We start from the raw sequence: 21,731 nt of genomic DNA on the forward strand, positions 1-21,731 counted from the left end.
AGTCTGACATGTGTCACTGACTTTCACTGCCATGTGCACACCCATGACAAGATCCTGCAGCCACAGTAGTGCATACCAATAGCCAAGGCCCCGCATAGCTTCTTGTGAGCCCACATTTGGTCCTATCTCCTGTTAGTAGCCTGTACCACTGGGCTCACCTGCAGGTAGCCCTTCCAGCTATACACCTGCATGCCCCTACCCACCTCCTAAAGCTAGCCTCTACTGTTGTGTACCTCTGACAAGAACAAGCAGCCATGGTAGCACACACAGACAACCAGAGCCTCTATAACAGCAGGGCAACTTCAGTTGGCCCCACCCCTCACTGCTGGTCCTGACCCCTACCACTACGTGTGTATTTGCAACTAGTCCTTGCCACCACACAGGCACCTGCAGCTGCCCCCTGCAACAAAGTGTGTGCACATAATCAGTTCCAACCACCAATTCTGCCAACCCTGGCCCCTAGCCACAAAAACGTAGAGGCAATGCTGAGGACCACAAAAGCATTTGTAGCCTCTGTAGACCACCCATGGTAGTCACCAAGAATCACACAGTGATAGATAGGGTCAATGTTGTGGACTTCAGCAGGCTGAATGAACCAACAATTCACCATACACTCCAGAACCAGAGCTTCCACTGACCTCACACTTCATGCCCTCCACCACTATACCCAGGTATAGTAGCACAGTCCAGCTTGTCCCTACCTGTAGGTAAAGGTCTTTCCTTACTCAGTCCATTAAGTCTGGAAGAAGTGACTGCTTTTTCAAATGCACACAAACCTACACAAGTCTAGAGGGATCTGAAAATTCCAAAGAAACATGGTAAATTTTCAGCAGCTGATGCCAAAGAAATAGAGATCCAGGAATTGTATGACACAGAATTCAAAATAATTGTACTAAAAATGTTCAGAGGACTATAAGGGAACAAACAACTTAACAAAAACAGAAAAGCAAAACTAGAACAAACAGTTCAACAAAGAGAAATAAAATATTAAAAGAATGAAATAGAAATTTTGGAGCTGGAGAGTACAATGACTTAGCTGAAGAATTCAATAGAGATCTTTAAGAGCAAACTGGACCAAGCATAACAAATAATCATGGTACTCAAAGACAAATCATTTTAAATCACCCAGATGAGAAAAAAATAAAAGAATGAAAAGAAATGAAAAAAGCCTATGAAACTTATGGTATACCATCAAGGGAAACAATCTACGTATCTTTGGAGTCCCAGAAAAAGGGAGGTAGAAAGGAGTGGCTGTGGGACCCAGGAAATTTAACAAAAATCCCCTACCCTTGGATAAGCAGAGCAGGACAAACTCCATTTTGTGCTACACCCGCCACCTCCTGTATGACCCCCACAGGACCTGCTTATTGCTTAAGGCGCTGCCCCACCCTAGTCAATCCGATGAGCACAACCTTCTCAGAAATCGGTTCATAACAATGTAACCCTGCCTTGTGCCCGCCAAAACTGCACGCCAATTCTGAGCAAAGTAATAGGCCAGCTCAAATGGATACTATAGGGTAAGATGTAATTCAATTGGCCACCTGCATGTGGACCAACATGACTGTGCAACTTTCTGTGTATGTTACAATCCCATTGGCCACTGGCCCCTATATAGGTGCTACACCTCTTAGCCTCAGGGTCCAAGTCCCTGCTCCGCTGTATCGGGTATACTTGGACCCAAGCTCGAGCTTGCTAATAAACCCTCGTGCGCTTGCATCGGTGTGGGCTCCTTGGTGGTTTCTCAGATTCGCTAAGAACTTCCTAAAGCTGGGGAGAGATCTGGATACCCAAGTTCATGAAACTAACAGATCACCCAAAAATTTTAATCCACCTATTCTTCTCTAAGACACATTATAATTAAAATGCCTAAAATCAAAACAAAGAATTCAAAAAGCAGCAAGAGAAAATAATTTCTCTCACACAAGGTAATCCTATAAGGCCATCAATGGATTTCTCAGCAGAAACCTTGCAGTCCACAAAAGAATATTCAAAATGTTGAAAGAAAAATACTGCCAACCAAGAATGTTGGCAAAGCAGCCAGCAAAGCAGTACTTCCGAAATGAAAAAATAAAGATTTCCCCAGACAAACAGATGCTAAGGAAGTTCATCACCATTAGCCTATCTTGCAAGAAATGCCAAAGAAAGTACTTCAAGCTGAAAAGTTACTCATTAGTAACACAAACACAAATCAAAGTATAAAACTCACTGGTAAATGTAAGTATAGAGACAAATTCAGAATACTCTAATACTATAAATGGCAGAATGTGAATCACTTAACTCTGGTATAAAGGTTAAAAGACAAAAGTATTAAAAATAACTATACCAACAACAATCTATTAAAGGATACACAAGATTAAAAGATGTATACTGTGATATAGGTACATTTAAATATGTGTGTATATATATGTGTATATATATATATAATATCAATGAAACTAAGATGCACTTTTTTGAAAAGATAAATAAAATGGACAAACCTTTAACTAGACTTAGAAAAAATAAGATTCAAATAAATAAGAATAGAAAAGGAAACATCACAACTGAAACCACAGACGTGCGTAGGATTGTAAGAGACTACCATGAACAGTTATATGACAACAAATTAGACAACCGAGAAGACATGGATAAATTTCTTGAAACATACAACCTGCCAAGACTGAATCACAAAGAAATAGAGAATCTGCATAGACTCATATTTAGTAAGGATATATTTTTAAAGAGTTTATTTATTTATTCATGAGAGACAGAGAGAGAGAGAGAGAGAGAGAGAGAGGCAGAGGGAGAAGCAGACCCCATCCAGGGAGCCTGACATGGGACTCGATCCCGAGTCTCCAGGATCAGGCCCTGGGCTGAAGGCAGCGCTAAACCGCTGAGCCACACTGGCTGCCCTTTAGTAAGGAGATTGAATCAATAAAGAAAAGTCTTCAAAAAGAAAAAAACTCAAGACCATATGGTTTCACTGGTGAATTCTACCAAAGATTTCAAGAATTAATGCTAATCCTTCTCAAAGTCTGCCAAAATACTGAAGGGGAGAGAACACTTCCAAATTGGTGAATTTTACAAAACATTTAAGAAATGCTTTAATGTTTTAAATTAAAAATATTTAATGAGAGGTACCTGGGTGGCTCAATGGTTGAGCCTTTGCCTTTGACTCAGGTCTTGATCCCAGGGTCCCGGGACTGAGTCCCGCATCAGGTGGGACTCATGAGAGACACACACAGAGAGAGGCAGAGACACAGGCAGAGGGAGAAGCAGGCTTCCTGCAAGGAGCCAGATGTGGGACTTGATTCCAGATCCCAGGATCACATCCTGAGCCTAAGGCAGATGCTCAACTGCTGAGCCACCCAGGGATCCCTAAAAGATATATTTACTGAAAAATTAACACCAATCCTTCTCAAACTATCCCCAAACCTGAAGTGAATGCAATACTTCCTTACGTTCTATAAAGTGAGCATTACCTTGATACCAAAGCCAGGCAAAGACATTACAAGAAAACTATAGACCAATATCCTTTATGAAATCTGGCACCAAATGCCTGAACTTAAGGAAGCCATTGCCTCTCCAAACATGATACACATGGAAAGATGCTAGGGTTCTGACAAAAGAAGACAAAGCCACAAAAGGAGCAGATACACAGATAGCATCATTCAAGAAACAAAAAATAAAATTAAAAAGCAGAAAATGATGATAAAGTTTTCCACAAGAAAGAAATGAGATAAAAGTTATACAAAAGGGCTATTTTTAAAATAAGTATTCTAGACTGATTTAGCACTTTAAACTATATGAATGTATAATTTGATTTAAAAATAAACATTAAACAACTAAACAGATCAAAACAAGTAAAATACACAATGTTAGGTGGTATTAAGTGCTTTGGATTAAAAAGCAAAAAGGAGATGAGGGGGTATCACTTTTGCACTGGGCAATATTTTTTAAAAACTTAATAAAAGGGGGGGGGGGGCAAGACCAAGCTCCTAATGATCTGTGTAAAAAATCTCAGGCAGAAAGAATAGGAAGTACGAAAGCCCTAAGGCAGGAGTTTGCTTGACACGTCCAAGGAAAGCTAGGGAGGCCAGTGTAGCTGGAGCTAAGTGGATAAAGGGAAGAATGATAGGAAGTGAAATCAGAGATGATGGTGATCAGATTGGAAAGCTTGTAGGCACTCCAAGACTGAATTGTGCTGAGTGTAATGGGACTCCTCAGGGAAGAATGGACGCTTAAGGGTGGAGCAAGAGTAGAAACAAAACAATTTGGAGGTGACTGCAATACACAAGTGGGGAATGTTGTCTACGATCTGGGGGCAGTGGTGAAGACTATGGGAATCGGCCATATTAGGAAGCTTCAAAGGGCAGCTGGCTGTATGCTGTTAAAAACATGCAAGGGCTCAGTCTGATTCTAAGATTTGGGGTCCTGAGAAACTGAGAAAATGAAATTTTTATGGAAGTGAGGAGGATTGGGGAAGCACAGAATCAGGTGGAGAGGTGAGAGGGGCAATTGGATACCTGACCCCAGGATCTGCAGAGAAGCCAAGGAGTAGAGTGGAATTTAGAGCATGAGCTTGTATGAGACCCCTTGCAATGAGTCTAGAGAATGAAGTGGTCAGAACTGAGCCCAGTATTTGGGAGCTGAAAGGTGAAGAAGACCTGTGGAAGGAGACCAAAGAGGAGCGGCTGCATGGGTAGGAGGAGAACCTTGAGGAGCCAAACAGGAAACGGATCACAAGGGGAAGAGAGGCTGCCTCTACCAAGCGCTGCTGACAGGCCAGATTAGAAGAGAACCAGGAGCATCACTTGGATTTCTCACAAGGGTGAATACCATGAGGTCTTGCAGTGGGGTCAAGAGAAAAATGAAGAGGGATTACATTAAGATGAGGGTGGCAAGGATAGACGGTGCTTTCACAGAGTTGGTTGTTAAAGGAAGTAGAGGAAAGGGAAGAGAGCCATAGAGATGCATGGCTCACTGAGGGAGAGATGGCAGCATGTTTAGAACCTGATGAGGATGATGTAGTGGAGAGTGAAAAATAAATTATGTAGGAAAGAACTGTGGCTTTGGGGCCAGGTAGCGGGGCTGGCCTCCACTGAGACTAGGAAACCCTTCCATTTAACTGGAAGGAAGGTAGGATGCACTGGGCAGCCACAGTGGTCATTACTTGTAAAACCTCCCATATGACTGCTTTTATCTTGTCACAAAGGGGAAGCAAGGTCATCAACTGTGAGGAAGGAAGGGGAAGGCAGGGTGCTGGAGGCTCAAAGAGAGAAAAGAGGTGTGGTAGAGTCAAGAGTCATGGGCAGATGAGGCCCAGGGAGAAGTTGTGTGGCTGGCAGCAGTAAGGAATCATGAGGGAAGTGCTGTGGCTGGGAGGCAAGATGGCAATGCAGGTGCTTGCTGCTCTCTCCATTGTCTGTGCATGTAGGGTGGGGAGGCAGGAGGCAGGCTTAACCTGGTCATGGGTAGTGCTTTGCCAATGACTGTGAAGTCAAATAGAGGCAAGGGAGATAAGAATTAATACACAGAAATAATAATAGCCATGACAGGTAGGTGTTTAAAGAGGAAAGAGTCTAGAGGAGGGTGGGTCAGCTGGAAGGGCTGTTGACTTGAGTAACAAAGTTATCAACAACAACAAACCCTAGGTCAGGGTCCAGAACTGAGTTATATTTCCCTTTGCAGGTACACAAAGACTTTAAGGGAGCTAAAGCACATGGGTAGTATTAAGGGAATCAATTTCCAGATCTTCCATACATTGTCAAAGTGAGCTGCTTTCAGTCCTATATAATGGATGTCCTAGGGTCCATGCAAAGAGAGGGAGGAGGGATGGTTCCTGGATCATGGCCCAGTGGATATTGAAAATCATGCAGTTGTTGGGAAAGGTTCTGCTTGGACTGCTCCCAGCTGAGCCCCAGAGATCCTTTACACAGGAAGGAATGCAGGTGAGGTTGGACTGCTGCCTACTCCAAGGCCCATTTGGGATGCCTGCTAGGCCTACACACACTGCCTGGTATGCCAAGCCAAGATGCTCTACATTCCCCTGAGACTTCTAGTTTGGTTTTGGGTCTGCACAAAACAATTCTCTTCTTGATATTGCTACAGAGTCATCCTAGGACAGCCATCACCTCACCCCATGCAATGTTACTTGCAATGTTACTTGCACAGCACTGTACAAAAAAGACCAGCTGAGTGCCCACTGCTGACTTGTTCACCTCAGCTATGCCCACAAGGAGTTCTGGGGGGGAAAAGTGGCTAGCTCATATATTTTAAGTTAATACGTAAAGTTTGTCATCCTAATTTAAAATAGTTCCCAAGATGACAAAACATGAGAGACACCTAACTCTGGGAAACGAACAAAGGGTAGTGGAAAGGGAGGTGGGTGGGGGGTTGGGGTGACTGGGGGATGGACCCTGAGGGGGGCACTTGGCAGGATGAGCACTGGTGTTATGCTGTATGTTGGCAAACTGAACTCCAATTAAAAAAAAAGTAGTTCCCCAGAATGTAATTGTTAGCATATGTTGACATTATTAAATAAAAGCATTCCATCATTTTTTAAGTCTATACACTTATATTCAAATATTGCAATATTACTTCATCCAAAAACACATATAAAGCTCTTTTTCAGATATCTGAGCAGGACACATGCCTTGCTGCCTGACCTTTAACGCCTACAATGGGCCTCTGATCCAGGACCCTGGGAAGGATGGCTCCTGACAGAGTGGCAGGAGAATTAACAAAGGGAGGCTGGCTAGGCTGTCCCTTACAGGGGTGAAAGAAATGCATGGCACAAGATGCCCAGAGACGGCATGAGGTGGCCCAGGTAGCCAACAACAGGGCAAGGGGCTGCCCTGGGACATGAGGCAATGCAAAGGGGCAGGCATGGCACTTTCAGGTGGACAGTTGCTCTAGTACTGAAGAAACCTCCCCCCTTGTAAGTAGGGCCAGCCCTAACCCAGAGGCAGCCCATCCAGGCGTCTTCCTGAAATTTTAGCAACTAAAAGCATTCTGTTGACAATAAGAAAACCATCCCCCCCCCCACACACCCTGATTGGAATGTCCCTGAATAGGTTCATGTTGACCCTCCGTGAAATCAACCTGGATGCCATGCGACTCCCGGTTCTGCGACTCCGCGGTTCTTTTGCCTTTAGGCGGTTTCTTTCCTTTTGCCTTTAAAAGATCCCTGTAATTGCTAATCGGGGCTCTTTTCCTCCTCGGAGGCGGAGAGCCCGTTTGCGCAAACGTTCAATAAACCCTCTTGCTAATTGCACCTGCCTGTCTGGGGTCTGGGTCTCTGGGGCGTCCACCGGGACACGCTGACACCCGTGAGCCAGGGTCCAACAGTACATCCCTGTGTAATATCAGACAGTGGGCTCCAAGAGGAGAGGCTATTCTGTGAAAGAATGTAAACAGCAGAAGCCAGCAGGATCATTTTTGAAATTTGAATTTACTGTCAACATTCGAGAGTTGAGAATTTTTCAGAGAAATATAGTGATACCTGCTTTTTTTTTTTTTTTTTTAATCAAGTAAGTTCACACACTAAGCCTACTTCCTTGTAGGGAGACGATGCATCACAACCAGACAGGTATTGCCCTCCCTCTGACCCAGAGTACCTTGCCCTCTCTCTAAGCCCATATCACCTTCCCTTCCTGCATCTACCACACCCTGTGCCCAGCACACCTGCTCTCCCTCTACTCACCACACCAATCCTCCCTGTACCTACCACCTGCCTTCCTTAAACCCACCACCACTGGTGGTCAGTGTTCACTTATCTCCAGCTAGCACTCTTGCTGATTTGTCATTTTGCTGCTGATACCTGCCAACTGTCCCCAGGTGAGACATTAAATTTGGACACTCAATCTAGAGATTTGTTCCAGCCATCTCTGTTAGATGGGAACGTGCTTGGGCCTCTGAAGAATTACCCACTCCTGGCTGGATTCCTTTTGTATGCAATTTAACAAGTGCCCCAGGTAAATACCAAGGATAGTTTGCATCTTCACAGGAGATCCTGAGAATGGAGGGGGTGGAATTGTAGTTCTGCAGTGGCAGGTTCATATTTATAGTGGTAGGGAAACACCCCCAGATGGGGCCTTGGACCAGACCAGCACATCTCCAGTGCACATGTGCAGGTGGTCACATCTTGTCCATGTGCAGGTTCTGAATTGGTAGGCTGGGTAGCCAAGACATGCATCTGTAGAAGCTCCAAGGCTGCTGACACCCAGACTCCACTTGAGATGGAGAAGCTTCACATTGTCAATGTAATGCATTCCTTTTCTTCTTCCTGGAACTCTTATCATTACCATGCTAGGTCTCCTGGGTCTCACCAAATCCTATCTTTTTTCATGATTCTATTCCTTTGTACTTTTGCTCTGTACTTTGGCTCTGTACTTTTAGTTAGCACTTTCACTTGGCTTCAAATCCACTCACTCAGGTCCAACACTGACTTTTCTTCAATTAATTATTCAATATTTTTTAAAAAGTCATAGGTTTTAGTTCCAGAAAGTATTTTTTGTTCAATGCTTAAAACCTCCCTGAGTGTTCTTATAATTTCTTGTTTGTTTTCCTATGTCTCTGGGACATGCTGTGATCAATCTTCTCTGAGGGTATTGGTGCCCCACATGTGCCACTTGATTTTTGTGGAGTGGCATGGAGCTAGGATCCGGCACTGTAGTGGCCAGTCTTCAAGTCATGGAAGGTGAAGGACCCTCAGCCTGGGCACTGCAGGGCCTCTCAAAGGCCATTCTCTTTAGGAAGTAGGGGAGCCCCTCCCAAAGAAGTTGGGCACTACCCCAAGGGGCTGACTTGCAACCTGACAGCCTGCCAGTACCACAGTGATTAAACTGCAGAAGCTCTGCCAACCTAAAGGGGAAACAGCATCTCTCTGCTGCTGTCACTTCTGTTTCTCTAACCCAGTGGATTCTCAGCTTGCACAATGATAGAGCTGGGATTCAAGCCCAGACCCACCTTCTCCAGAACCTGAACTGTTAATTGCTACAAATGCTCATGTTCTTTTTTTTTTAAGTGCTCATGTTATTAAACCTAACTGCAATCTGCTGGACGAGGTTCAACCCTGCACATTATTTTGAACCTGGGTGTTTTAAGATAGGATGAGCAAAAACAAAATGAGGCTATATAAACCAACAAAAGCACATGTGAAATGCTTCTGACTTTTACCGCCCCAAAAAAGCATTTTCTTTGTCAAGGGTTATGGCAGTCTGCCCTCTGTCCTAGCAGGTAGCAAGGAGGAGATGACAAAGACCTACAGGAAGAAGGTAGATGAGAACAAGCCATGAAAAACTGACTTCCACACCAAGCCTGAATGATAATACAGATAATGATGAGGATCCAAGAAGTCAGAGACAACCCACAAAATTATGTGCATAAATTACCATCCTTTGAAATCAACATCCAGGACAAGAATAATCACATTTTAACTTGAAAATAGCCTAAGAATTCTTCCTGTTCAAGCAAATGAGGCTGAAAAGATTTAAATGGAGAAAGGCTGTCAGGGAATTCTCAGTCATCAGCAATGTATTGCAGGTTTCCAATAGTCTCTAGTACAATGTACTGGGGACCTGAGAAAACTGCCTATGAAAACAGGTCTGAGTTTACCTTGGCTCCCGCAGCTTCTTGTCAACAGTAGACAGGAAGGTGAGGCACGGATGTCAACGGGATTACATAGTATGGAAATATTCATTAAGGCTAAGAAAGACAATACCATATGATTTCACTATAAATGGAATCCCCCCCAAAAAACAACAAAAGAAAAAAAGACAAAAAGCAGAATCAAACTTACAAATACAGAGAATTAACTGATGGTTGCCAGAGGGGAGGAGGAGGGGTTGGGCAAAATGGGTGAAGGGGAGTGAGAGATACTGGCTATTGTTATGGAATGAATAAATCACTGAAATAGAAGGCACAGCATAAAGGATACAGTTAGTGATATAATAACAGAAATGTGTTAGGACTGATGGTAGTTAGACTTGTGGTGAACACAGCATAATGTGTAAACTTGTCAAATCACTATGTTGTACACCTGAAACTAATGTAACATTGTGTGTCAACTATACTAAAAAAAAAAAAAGAATACACTTTAAGTGATAAGCACTGAACAATGTGTATAGAATTGTTGAATCGTTATATTGCATAAGCTAATAGAACACTGTTAGCTATATTTCAATTAAAAAAAATAAAAATTAAAGGGGTTCCTGGTTGGCTCAGTCTATTAAGTGTATATGACTCGTGATCTCAGCTCAGGTATTACCTCTCACAGTCATAAGTTCAAGCCCCACAGTGGGCTCCATGCTGGATGTGGAGCCTACTTTCCAATTAATTAATTAGTTAATTAATTAAAAATTAAAGACAAAACAAAAAGGAAATATTTCCAAACCAGTTGATGGGTAGTCACCATCCAAAACCCCCAGTGCCTCCCCTTTGGGTCCCACTCTGCCCCAAGCAAGTAACAGTGACACAGAGTAAGAGGAGAGAGGGGGCTTCACGCTTCCTCCTTCAGAGGCTCCATGTCTATTCTGATTGCCCTAAATAATGATGCAGTATCAATATTAAGTTGACCTAATAATGTTAAATATTATTTAACAGTATTACCATTAAAAATAAGCAAAAGTTAAAATGAAGGGGAGAGCCCATGGAATAAGGAAAATTTAAAGAAGCAAAGCTAATCCCAAAAAAATCCTGGGGTGCTCTTCAAAACCCAGCTGTGCTTTGTTGTAATTTTCAATGAAGCTCCACCCAGCCAAATTAAAGAGCCCATCTACAACCTAGTTTTTTCGACCCTGTATACTTGAGATTAGTAAAAATTCAATAGCATGATCCTGCCTGTTAGAAATTAAGTCTTTTGCATTTCCTGAATTATTTGGTGTTCTCTCTGACCAATGGAAGAAGAGAAATGTCACGAACAAATGTGAATACTGTTTCCTACCTACTTGCTGAGTTCAGCTCAGAGCTGACAGTATGAATACTGGAGGAATGATCGCCAACCTAAAGACACACTCTGGGGAGAAGACATCACCCAGGAAAAGATGGACTTTGTTTTGTCTCTCCAACTCACTGACTTGAAATATTGGAATCATGCTCATAATTCTCTAAAGAAACTTCGAGTAGATGCCTCACAGCCTTGTCAGACACAACCTCAGTCTCCCCACTATCACGTCTACCAGCATTCCTTTTTTTTTTTTAAATTTCTATTTATTTATGATAGTCACAGAGAGAGAGAGAGAGAGAGGCAGAGACACAGGCAGAGGGAGAAGCAGGCTCCATGCACCGGGAGCCCGACGTGGGATTCGATCCTGGATCTCCAGGATCGTGCCCTGGGCCAAAGGCAGGCGCCAAACCACTGCGCCACCCAGGGATCCCTACCAGCATTCCTCGTCATTGGAAATGCTGAATGTATCTGTCACATTTCTGACCCTTTTTAGTAACATTTTCACACATGTTAAAATTTCCATGGACATGTATCCTGTTGACCTGGGGAATGACTTTGGCCAGAGTGTGTTCTCACAGCAGAATGAAGTTCGGCTGAAACACAGGCTGTCCTCTGCATGCTAGGCAGTGGGGACATGGGTTGCAGCTCCAATGTTTTCACTGCATATATAATGGCCACAAGCAGGCAAACCTATCTCTACCTCTGTTTTGACCTAATAGTACTTCCACAGAATTTTCTTAGGTCTCCTTGGTTAGCCTCCAGGAAAACAGCAAAGCTGAGAATATGGGAATCTCACAAACCTAAGATCCAACCCAGAAACCAGACCTCTTTGGGCCCTCCAGACTAAGGTGAAAACCTGGATGATTTTGAAAGGTATAGCTTAGTTCTTCATTCAATGGGGTTTCGAAATACTGATGTTAAAAACTGTTTTTGTATAGAAAAGAAAGCAATTGTTATGAATATGGTAACCTTAGAATTCTGTGTGTGCGAAAATAGCAATTAGATTATTATACATCTGTGTGTATATATGTACTTAATATAGGATTCATTTTATCAGCTATACAGAATAATACTACATAATCTGTAAACTTAAACTAGTCTATCAAACTCCTTCACACTCAGTTTTTCTCCTCAAATAAATGATCGAATACTATGAGTGGTATTATTGTTAACTTGGTCTAGATTGCAATTTGGTAGATTGTAGTTTTATAACCGTAAATTTAATAAATGTATGCCATAAAATTTAAAAAAAAAAACCTGGATGACTCTCCATGTTCTCTGATGCAGCTACTGTGGATACCTGCTGAGTCACAGAACAGAGATTTGGGAGTTTTAGAAAGCTGCACGCCAATTTGTGCAATAGCTGTATTTTCAGTCTCTCAGCATTTGGTGTCTGTCCATGTTGATTCACATAAACCAAGATCTTTCCCTTGTTACCTTCCATAATGTGCTATCACATGAATGGATATGCCCCAGATGCATTAGGGTAGTCCCCTCAGCACAGGGAAGAAGGGACACAATCACAGAGGTTAAGGGAAGGAACAGAGAATGTCATGTTCATCTATATAATACTTTATTTCTTAAAAATAAACAAGAAAACCCAAGCAAAGAGAATACGATGTTTTAACTTCCTCATTTTGTGGTGGTGAGCATACAGATATTATATTATCCTCTGTGATTCTCTCGATTTTTTAAATTTAAATTTTAGGTAAGTTAAAATTAATTGTTAAAATGAAAACATTGAAAATGTCATATTTTTAGAAAATGGAGGAGCCAAAATTTCTAACAATAGGTACCCTCTCATCTACTCCCAGACAGGATCTGGGTCCTGAAACTAGAAGCCTCCCAGGAGGCAGGGTGTAGCAACTTCCTGAACATGCAGACCCCTCGGGACTGATCAAGGTTTACTGTGGCCACACTGTGTGGCCTCATGGGTTTGCACACAACTGTCTCTTCTGGGGACTACCTCATCTGAGAATAGAAGGCACATACAAGCTGAACTGGCATGTCAGAAGCCCAGAGCCGAGCTGCCTTAGTCTGCTTGAGAAATGCTGCAGCCCTTGGCGCTCTGTGGGGCCACAGAATCACAGTCACAGTCATGATAGTGCCTGCTGAGTACAAACCAGGACATTCAACAACTTCTGTACAACTTCTCTAATTCAGTACTTCATGACAAAATAATAACAGCCACAGAATTAGCTCAAAATTAACAAGTCCAGGCCATGGAAGAATAATAGCTAGGTAACTTGAGTGTCAACCTGCAGACACTGTGATCTCAGCAATGAGTGAGTGACATTGAGTGTCAGGTCAGCCTAACGTCCTGTGAGAGAGAGCACTGCCCTACTCCTCACTGCCAGGAGTCTCCTTGCACAGGCTGTTGAGCAGGGGTATGGTTGGGCCATCAAGGTCACAAGAACAGAGAAAATTCCCCTGTCCAGAGTCCAGTCATGAGGAATGTTCACTCATGCTTAGCATACCTGGGACCTCAGGTGTTCATGACAGGACTCCCAGTTCCTGTATGCAAGTCCCCATTCCTGCCTTTACATTGCCACACCAGAGATTCACAATTCTGCCAAACACCTATCAGTGATGGCAGAAGACACAGCAGAAACAGGGCTTTGCCAGCCTTTTATAAGGCCTTCAATGTGTATCCCAATCTCAGCTGCAGTCAGGACCACACAAAGAACTCAAAATCCTGCCCAAGCCAAGTGCAAGAAGCCACACATGGGTGGCTTCTGTATTCATGGGGAATAATTCATGTTTGCCTTCAACCAGCCTGTCTTTGGTGTCTTACAATTTTCTTTAAAAAATTAAAAAAAAAAAAAAAACAATAGACTGTCTTTTCCATGTGGTATGGTAGCTTTCAGTTGACTAACCCTGAAACAACTAGTTACTGATACACTGCCCACTGCAAGCCCATGGATTCCAGCCTGCAGTACGGACTAAGCACCCCTGGCCCAGCTGGACCCAAGCTTTGCCACCTTTCTGACACCTTTCTATGAGTGCAGCAAGGGGACAAGGTTCATTCTCTGCTTCCTCTGGAAGGAAGAGTGAGCCCAGGTCATGTCCAGGCTGAAAGTCAGGTCCTCATAACATGGAGGAAGAGTGCAACTCACCATGGTGGCAGTGAATGGGATGTTGTCAATCAAGGACGATGCAATGGCTGACACCCAGACCACCAGGATGATGGCAGTTGCGAGGCGCCGATCCTCTGGGACCGTCTGGAAGGGAGCAGATAATAGCATTGCTATGTATCACAGTGGCATTGATAAATCACACATACTGCAGATGTGATGGTAGGACATGTGAGGCTCACAGAGCTGTCAGTCCTTCCTTTCACAAAGGAGAAGACCAAGGCAGTCCCAGGTGTCCAAACAGGACCAGCCTGGGCTTTCCTGGCTAATACTAGGAGCCTCAGCTGGGTCTCCAGGAAACTGGGAAGAGTGATTCCCAGCCATACCCAAGCCAATTAGCTCCTGGGGAGGGGAGCCAGATGGTCCCATTCTTGGTGGCAGCACATTCTGGTTACATGGACCTGATCTCCCAGCAGAGCCCTCTGGGGCTGTGCATTCATTTACTAACACTGGTGTCTACCACTCTCCTTCTTAGATGGTTTTAACTAAAGGTTAATAGCAAAACTGTAGGCATCTACAATTGTATATTCTTTGGAAAAAGTCTCACTTCATCTCTAGGCTACACAGGATAAAAAAAGTTTCCATGCTGTAATTTTTAAATAATTTGTGACCTATTCTTACCAGATTTTTTTTTAAATCAAAGTAACAGTGGCTTAAGCACATTCTGTTGCAGTATTTAATGTACCTTTATCAGCAAAGCAGTCTGTTCTCCGACATATTCTATTAAGTGGAGATGTGCCAGTGCCTAGAAGAAATGGATATATGATGAGAATCAGTTTAAAACTGAGAATATATGCATTTTTTTTCCAAAAAACAGGTCTGTAAAATAAAAATAAGTGAACATAAAGCAGGTCCAGGCTCTCATGTCTTATAAAGGATCAGACTCAAATATACAGTCTATAAATAATTTACTATCAGATAGGTACAATGAAGATTCACTGAGAAGCACAATACCACAGGCAGGAATTTCTCATTGATTTGTGTTACTGTCCACATTAAATTTAAATTTGAATGGAATGCCATCTCTTTAGGGTCAGTGTATAGGAGCACTGTTCAACTGCATACAGTGAAATGTCACTCCATATAGAAGATCTTTCAAATAACTTGCATTTCAAATTTCTTTTTTGAAGTTCAACATCACAGAGTTTTAGAAAAATCAAAGAAAATGTATGGTTTTTATGACTGTCAAAGAAAAAAAGAAAAGGTCTATTTAACTGAAGCATGTGACTCTTTTCTCAGTACTAGAAAAAAATTACTTTTCTCAGTAATTGAAAAAAATTACGTCTATAAAAAGGTAGGAAAGAAGACTGGATGGAGGAGATGTAAATGCAAGAGCTGTTATGCTCAGGCTGCCACCCTGGCACAGCGAGGGAAGGCATCAATTGTTGCCCACTGCATCCTGGACAGTAAGTACCAATAGGGAATCAGACATGCATGTGACTCACATGCATGTGACTCAGGTGTCTTGCACCTCTCAAATATGGCCTTTTCACTGTGATGTCACCATGCTGACTGACTATAAATATCGAAAACATCAGCTTTACCATGTTTAAATACAAGTTTACAACTTCTCCATCCACATGTACAGCTGTTTGTTAGTCTTTGTTTAAAGGCTGTGGAATGCAAATTTTTTTAATCACAATTTGCAACCAGGTTTACTATTATATCAACAAAATCATAAGGACAAATCTATTTAGATACATCTGTTCACAAATCTAGTCAGCATTGTTGACATTAGGAACTGAATCATTCTTCATTGTGGGGGCTGTCCTATACATTGTGGGAAGTTTACCATCCCTGGCTTCTACTCCCCAGTGTGACAACCGAAAATGTCTCCAGGCAGTGCCAATGATGCCACAAAATCAGCCTCGACCTCCTGATAAGAATCACTTTTTGGATTTACAATATTCCATGAATAAATAAAATTTTTCATTTGCAAAACATAAATGTAGTCACTATTTTATTTCATTTTATAATGAAATATTGATTCATATATTGATTCAAAGAAAAGCCAGGTCTAAACCAGATTAAAACTTCCTGCTGGATATCAAATAAAGATGATTATATATGTGTGTATACATACACATACATATACAGACATACACATACACAGTACCATGTCCACACCTTGATATGTCCTTATAAACTATCTATTTATATAGTGTCATATAATTATCCCAAATATCAAGGCCTATGGTATGCAGTGTAAGACAACAGGAAGGAAAATATTGAAAATACTTGAACACTCTATCTAATAACTGAGTTTGAAGCATCTGATCTCTTCGTTGAAAAATGAAAGTTAAAATAGAAGTATATAATAAGAACTCCTTTATAATATGGAAATGAAATAAATATGTAACACTTAACTCTACCAAACCTTTCATACTGGATGATATATATTGTTCTATTTTCAATTCACTGACCTTTTCCTTTGTCATATTCATTCTGCTATTCAACCCATAAAGTTTTTTTAATGAAAGTGTTATGTTTTTAAGTTCTGACCTTTGCACTTGCTTCTGTTTTATAATTTGTTTCTCTCCTAAAGATTCCTATGTTCACTCATTTCAAATTTATTTTTCTTTACTTCATTTAAATGTTATAATAGTTACTTTAGATTCTTTGGTCATTTCAATATCTGGATCATGTTGGGATTAAGATCTATTTATTGTTTTTTTTCCCCCCTTGAGAATTGCTTACATTCTCCTCTTTCTTGTATGTTGAGTTCTTTGATATCATCTCCTGGATACTGTCAATGTTAAGATATGGAGACTGTGGGTCCTGTTATAATCTTCTGGAGATAATCTTTTCTTCTCCTTTTCAGTTAGAAGTTAAGTTCAGATCACAATTTCTGTCTTCCCATCCATGGGTAGTGTTTCAAATTCATATTTCCAATGGTAGTTTCGGTCTGTCTCACATATGCTGATTTCACAGCACTTGGAAACTTGTGCAGATGGTTCAAGTTTCTGTTGAATTCTTTAAACTTGCTATGTTGGTTTGTGCCTGTCCAGCATACAGGAATTTGAGACTTCTATGAATGGTTCTAATCTCAGATAGTTCTCTAGGCCTTCACTAGGCTGGTCTGGGACTGTACCACACATGCATCGTTCATAATTGTACATGCTCATGCATGCAATTAGGGTGTGGGATTCCCTGGCTCTTTCTTTTGAAATTCCCTCATTCTCCAGCCCACAGGTGCTACTTTCCCTGCTCCTCTGGGTGCAAGGTGAGGATACTATGTGAATGCTAGGCATTTATGCCACCATGCCATGCCATGATGAGGCCTACCTGTCCTGGAGGTTTTTTCAGACAGAAAAAAAACAAAAACAAAACAAAACCCAAGAGGGTCACTTCTCCAAGAGTATTAACTCCTTTCCACAATCTACTTGGTTTTGTTTATTTTTCAGAGTCCATGTATACTTGGTTTTTGTATTTTGTCCTGAATTTCAGTTGTAATCAGAGAGAGGAATAAATATTAATAGGTTTATACCCCCAAGAAAGAACTAGAATTCAATATTCTTTCATATTATGTAACTCAGTTAAAATACTCTTCCTTCAGCTAACTTCTAGATTTAAAAATAGATTAAATATGCTATTTCTCCTCTGCCAAATTCTCTGCAATTGATCTGTGCACCCATAATCACCATCCAGGGACATGGGCAGGGGCATAGCTAGAGCCCTCTGCAGGGTAACAGAGGTCAACGTGAGTCACACAGCAACTCTGGATAAAGAGAGAAGGATGCAAGTCAAACTGAATCCTATAAGATTTGAGGGAAATGCTTAAAAGTCCCATGGCCATCAGTTTTACCAAGGTGGAAGTACAAATACATCAGTATTTAAGAGGTCACATAGAAAGTCATGTGCTTTGAGAAAATGCTCCGCATCACTTGCCATCAGGAAAATACAAATCAAAACCACAATGAGATACCACCTCACACTAGTGAGAACAGTGAAAATTAACAAGACAGGAAATAACAAATGTTGGAGAGGATGTGGAGACAGGGGAATCCTCTTGCACTGTTGGTGGGAACGTGAACTGGTACAGCCACTCTGGAAAACTGTGTGGAGGTTCCTCAAAGAGTTAAAAAAAAACAGCAGCAATTGCACTGATGGGGATTTACCCCAAAGATACAGATGCAGTGAAAGATCAAGACACCTGCACCCCAATGTTTATAGCAGCAATGTTCACAATAGCCAAACTGTGGAAGGAGCCTCAATGTCGTTCGATGAATGGATAAAGATGTGGTCTCTATATACAATGGAATATTACTCAGCCATTAGAAACGACGAATACCCACCATTTGCTTCGATGTGGATGGGACTGTAGGGTATTATGCTGAGTGAAGTAAATCAATCAGAGAAGGACAAACATTATATGGTTTCACTCATACAAGGAATATAAAAAATAGTGAAAGGGATTTAGGAGAAAGGAGGGGAACTGAGTGGGAAAAATCAGAAAGTGTGACAACCCATGGAAGACTACTAACTCTGGGAAACAAAGTGAAGCATTGCAGAAGGGGAGGTGGGCAGGGGGAGGGGTGACTGGGTGCCGGGCACTGAGGGGAGCACTTGACAGGATGAGCACTGGGTGTTATACTATATGTTGGCAAATCGAACTTCAATTAAAAAAAGAAAAAAAAGTCATGTGCTTTTTGGTGTTTATGAAATACCCACTTATCTACCTTTCCCTGCGGGATTTTCCTTTTTCATGATACCTCATCTTATTTTAAAATAATCTCCATCAAAATCTGACCTGATCAAACACACACACACACACACATCCTGATTTTAAAATCTCTAAAATATACTGAAAGTTTTGACACTGTAACAGCTGATAGATAGCTATGTTCATAAACATTTGGAATACATTATAATTGGTGTTATTTTAACTGAACTTAAATTACAGCACTATGTTTTAGAGAATGTCACAATTAGGTTAGAAACAGATTACTGAAATTGATAAAGAGCTCATTGTAAATCTTTTTTGCTGCAAACATCCAAAAATTAAAATTTTTGTGTGTGTCCATTTTTCCACAGAATTATGCATGTATCTTCCCAGTGAACTCACTAACAATCTTGTTTGTAAATGACCCTCATGTTCAGTGCCTGGCAGAAAAGTTAGACAACCACTCATTCTCTAAAAATAAACTTCTTATGTTGTTCTCTCACACTGGAATCAGAGGTCTATTGAAGGTATTTATAATTTAAAAACAACTTCAACCATACACAAAGATAAACTCAAAATGGATGAAAGATTTAAATGTGAGACAAGACTCCATCAAAATCCTAGAGGAGAACACAGGCAACACCCTTTTTGAACTTGGCCACAGTAACTTCTTGCAAGATACATCCACGAAAACAAAAGAAACAAAAGCAAAAATGAACTATTGGGACTTCATCAAGATAAGAAGCTTTTGCACAGCAAAGGATAGAGTCAACAAAACTCAAAGACAACCTACAGAATGGGAGAAGATATTTGCAAATAACATATCAGATAAAGGGCTAGTTTCCAAAATCTATAAAGAACTTCTTAAACTCAACACCAAAGAAACAAACAATCCAATCATGAAATGGGCAAAAGACATGAAGAGAAATCTCACAGAGGAAGACATAGACATGGCCAACATGCACATGAGAAAATGCTCCGCATCACTTGCCATCAGGGAAATACAGATCAAAACCACAATGAGATACCACCTCACACCATTGAGGATGGGGAAAATCAACAAGGCAGGAAACAACAAATGTTGGAGAGGATGCGGAGAAAAGGGAACCCTCTTACACTGTTGGTGGGAATGTGAACTGGTGCAGCCACTCTGGAAAACTGTGTGGAGGTTCCTCAAAGAATTAAAAATAGACCTGCCCTACGACCCAGCAATTGCACTGTTAGGGATTTACCCCAAAGATTCAGATGCAATGAAACGCCGGGGCACCTGCACCCCGATGTTTCTAGCAGCCATGTCCACAAGAGCCAAACTGTGGAAGGAGCCTCGGTGTCCATCGAAAGATGAATGGATAAAGAAGATGTGGTTTATGTATACAATGGAATATTACTCAGCCATTAGAAACGACAAATACCCACCATTTGCTTCAACGTGGATGGAACTGGAGGGTATTATGCTGAGTGAAGTAAGTCAATCGGAGAAGGACAAACAGTGTATGTTCTCATTCATTTGGGGAATATGAATAGTAGTGAAGGGGACTATAAGGGAAGGGAGAAGAAATGTGTGGGAGATATCAGAAAGGGACACAGAACATAAAGACTTCTAACTCTGGGAAATGAACTAGGGGTGGTGGAAGGGGAGGAGGGCGGGGGGTGGGGGTGAATGGGTGACGGGCACGGAGGGGGACACTTGACGGGATGAGCACTGGGTGTTATTCTGTATGTTGGTAAATTGAACACCAATAAAAATTAATTTATAAAAAAAATAAATAAAAACAACTTCAATCTCTTTTTATATTCCACAGAAGAAATATATTAGAAGAGACTTGAATTCTTATTGAAAAAACACTAAACTAAAGGAATAAGATTAAATTTTAAAATTCTATTAAGTATTTTTGGTAGTAATAGTGCTGTTTTCCTGTGTTTTCATTTGCTTAGTTTTATTTTTTAAGGGAGTGTTTCAATATTTGTTATTTTTTCCCCAAAGGCAAGAAGAATAAGCCATTGGTATTTCTGAATTTGTAAATCTGAATATGTTGGTGTTCAATCTCTGCTCCTCAGGTGTAGGCAGCAGTGATCTCTGCCAGCACTCCTCAAAATTAATTTTTCCAGTGAATGAACATTCTTTCACTAATTCACATTATATTATTTCTCATTTGATTTTAACATTTCCTAAGACAGTTGAGGATATAAGAAACATGTGACTTTTATATTATAAACCTCAGGGTTTATGAGTAAAGGTAACATGCTAAAAAAAGTAACTTATATACAAGAAAATGATGCATAGCAAAGAGAACTTGGAATGTTGCAGTAAAGCTTGCTTTGGAATTTGGCATGAGTTATTAACATGAAATTATTACATGAAATCTATAAATTAGAGCTCTTATCCCACTTATTATTAGGGCTATCATTATTTTCAGTGACAGACTTCTGGCATAGCTAAAGATGTCCCACTGACAAAGACACCAAAAAATTTAGATGCACAGGAAGACTTTCCAAACATCCTGGACACCCAAGGAAGGAAATGGACCCAAAGCTTGAATATGCTTTAAAAGGATAACTCGTTGCTTAGGAACCAAGAAATCACCAAAGCTTCCTAATACTGCCTAAAGATTACAATTCTTTCCTCTTCCTTCTTGGTTTAAGATTCTGATGAAAATATCCCCATAAAAAGCCTTCTTAGATGAATCCATCCAAGAGCCCCTCTTCACACAGCACCTGTGACAATTCTGAATGACTATTAAACTCACAAAGTTTCATTTATAAACATAAGTAAATGTAAATTCCTCATAAAGCAATAGTCCACATTGCTCAGTCCCATTCATTCCTTTATTTGTTTGACAAATATTTGTTGAGTGCTTATTATATGCCAGGCACTGTTAGGCAGCTGGCAGCATGCTTAGGAGGAGCACCCAGGTAGAACTGACAAGTACAAATACACTTTCACCTAATAATAAGGCCATTGGGTCCTGGATTCAGTAAACAAATGAATGTATGATGGAAAATGATGTGT

At 41.2% G+C, this 21,731-nt stretch overlaps 1 protein-coding gene across 5 annotated transcripts in view; it reads right to left on the reverse strand.

Moving 5' to 3' along the window:
• The window catches only part of OCA2 (OCA2 melanosomal transmembrane protein), a 389,085-nt gene that overhangs the window by 113,994 nt on the left and 253,360 nt on the right, over positions 1 to 21,731 (reverse strand). For all 5 annotated transcript variants that reach the window (XM_055326878.1, XM_055326881.1, XM_055326880.1 and 2 more), the window contains 2 exons: positions 14,744 to 14,803; positions 14,041 to 14,145 (listed from right to left, as the gene is read on the reverse strand). In XM_055326878.1, the coding sequence (XP_055182853.1) occupies positions 14,041 to 14,145; positions 14,744 to 14,803 (165 nt within the window). The remainder of the gene's footprint in view (positions 1 to 14,040; positions 14,146 to 14,743; positions 14,804 to 21,731) is intronic.

This window comes from Nyctereutes procyonoides, unplaced genomic scaffold, assembly GCF_905146905.1.
Source record: "Nyctereutes procyonoides isolate TBG_1078 unplaced genomic scaffold, NYPRO_anot_genome, whole genome shotgun sequence".
In the NCBI taxonomy this organism is placed as follows: domain Eukaryota; kingdom Metazoa; phylum Chordata; class Mammalia; order Carnivora; family Canidae; genus Nyctereutes; species Nyctereutes procyonoides.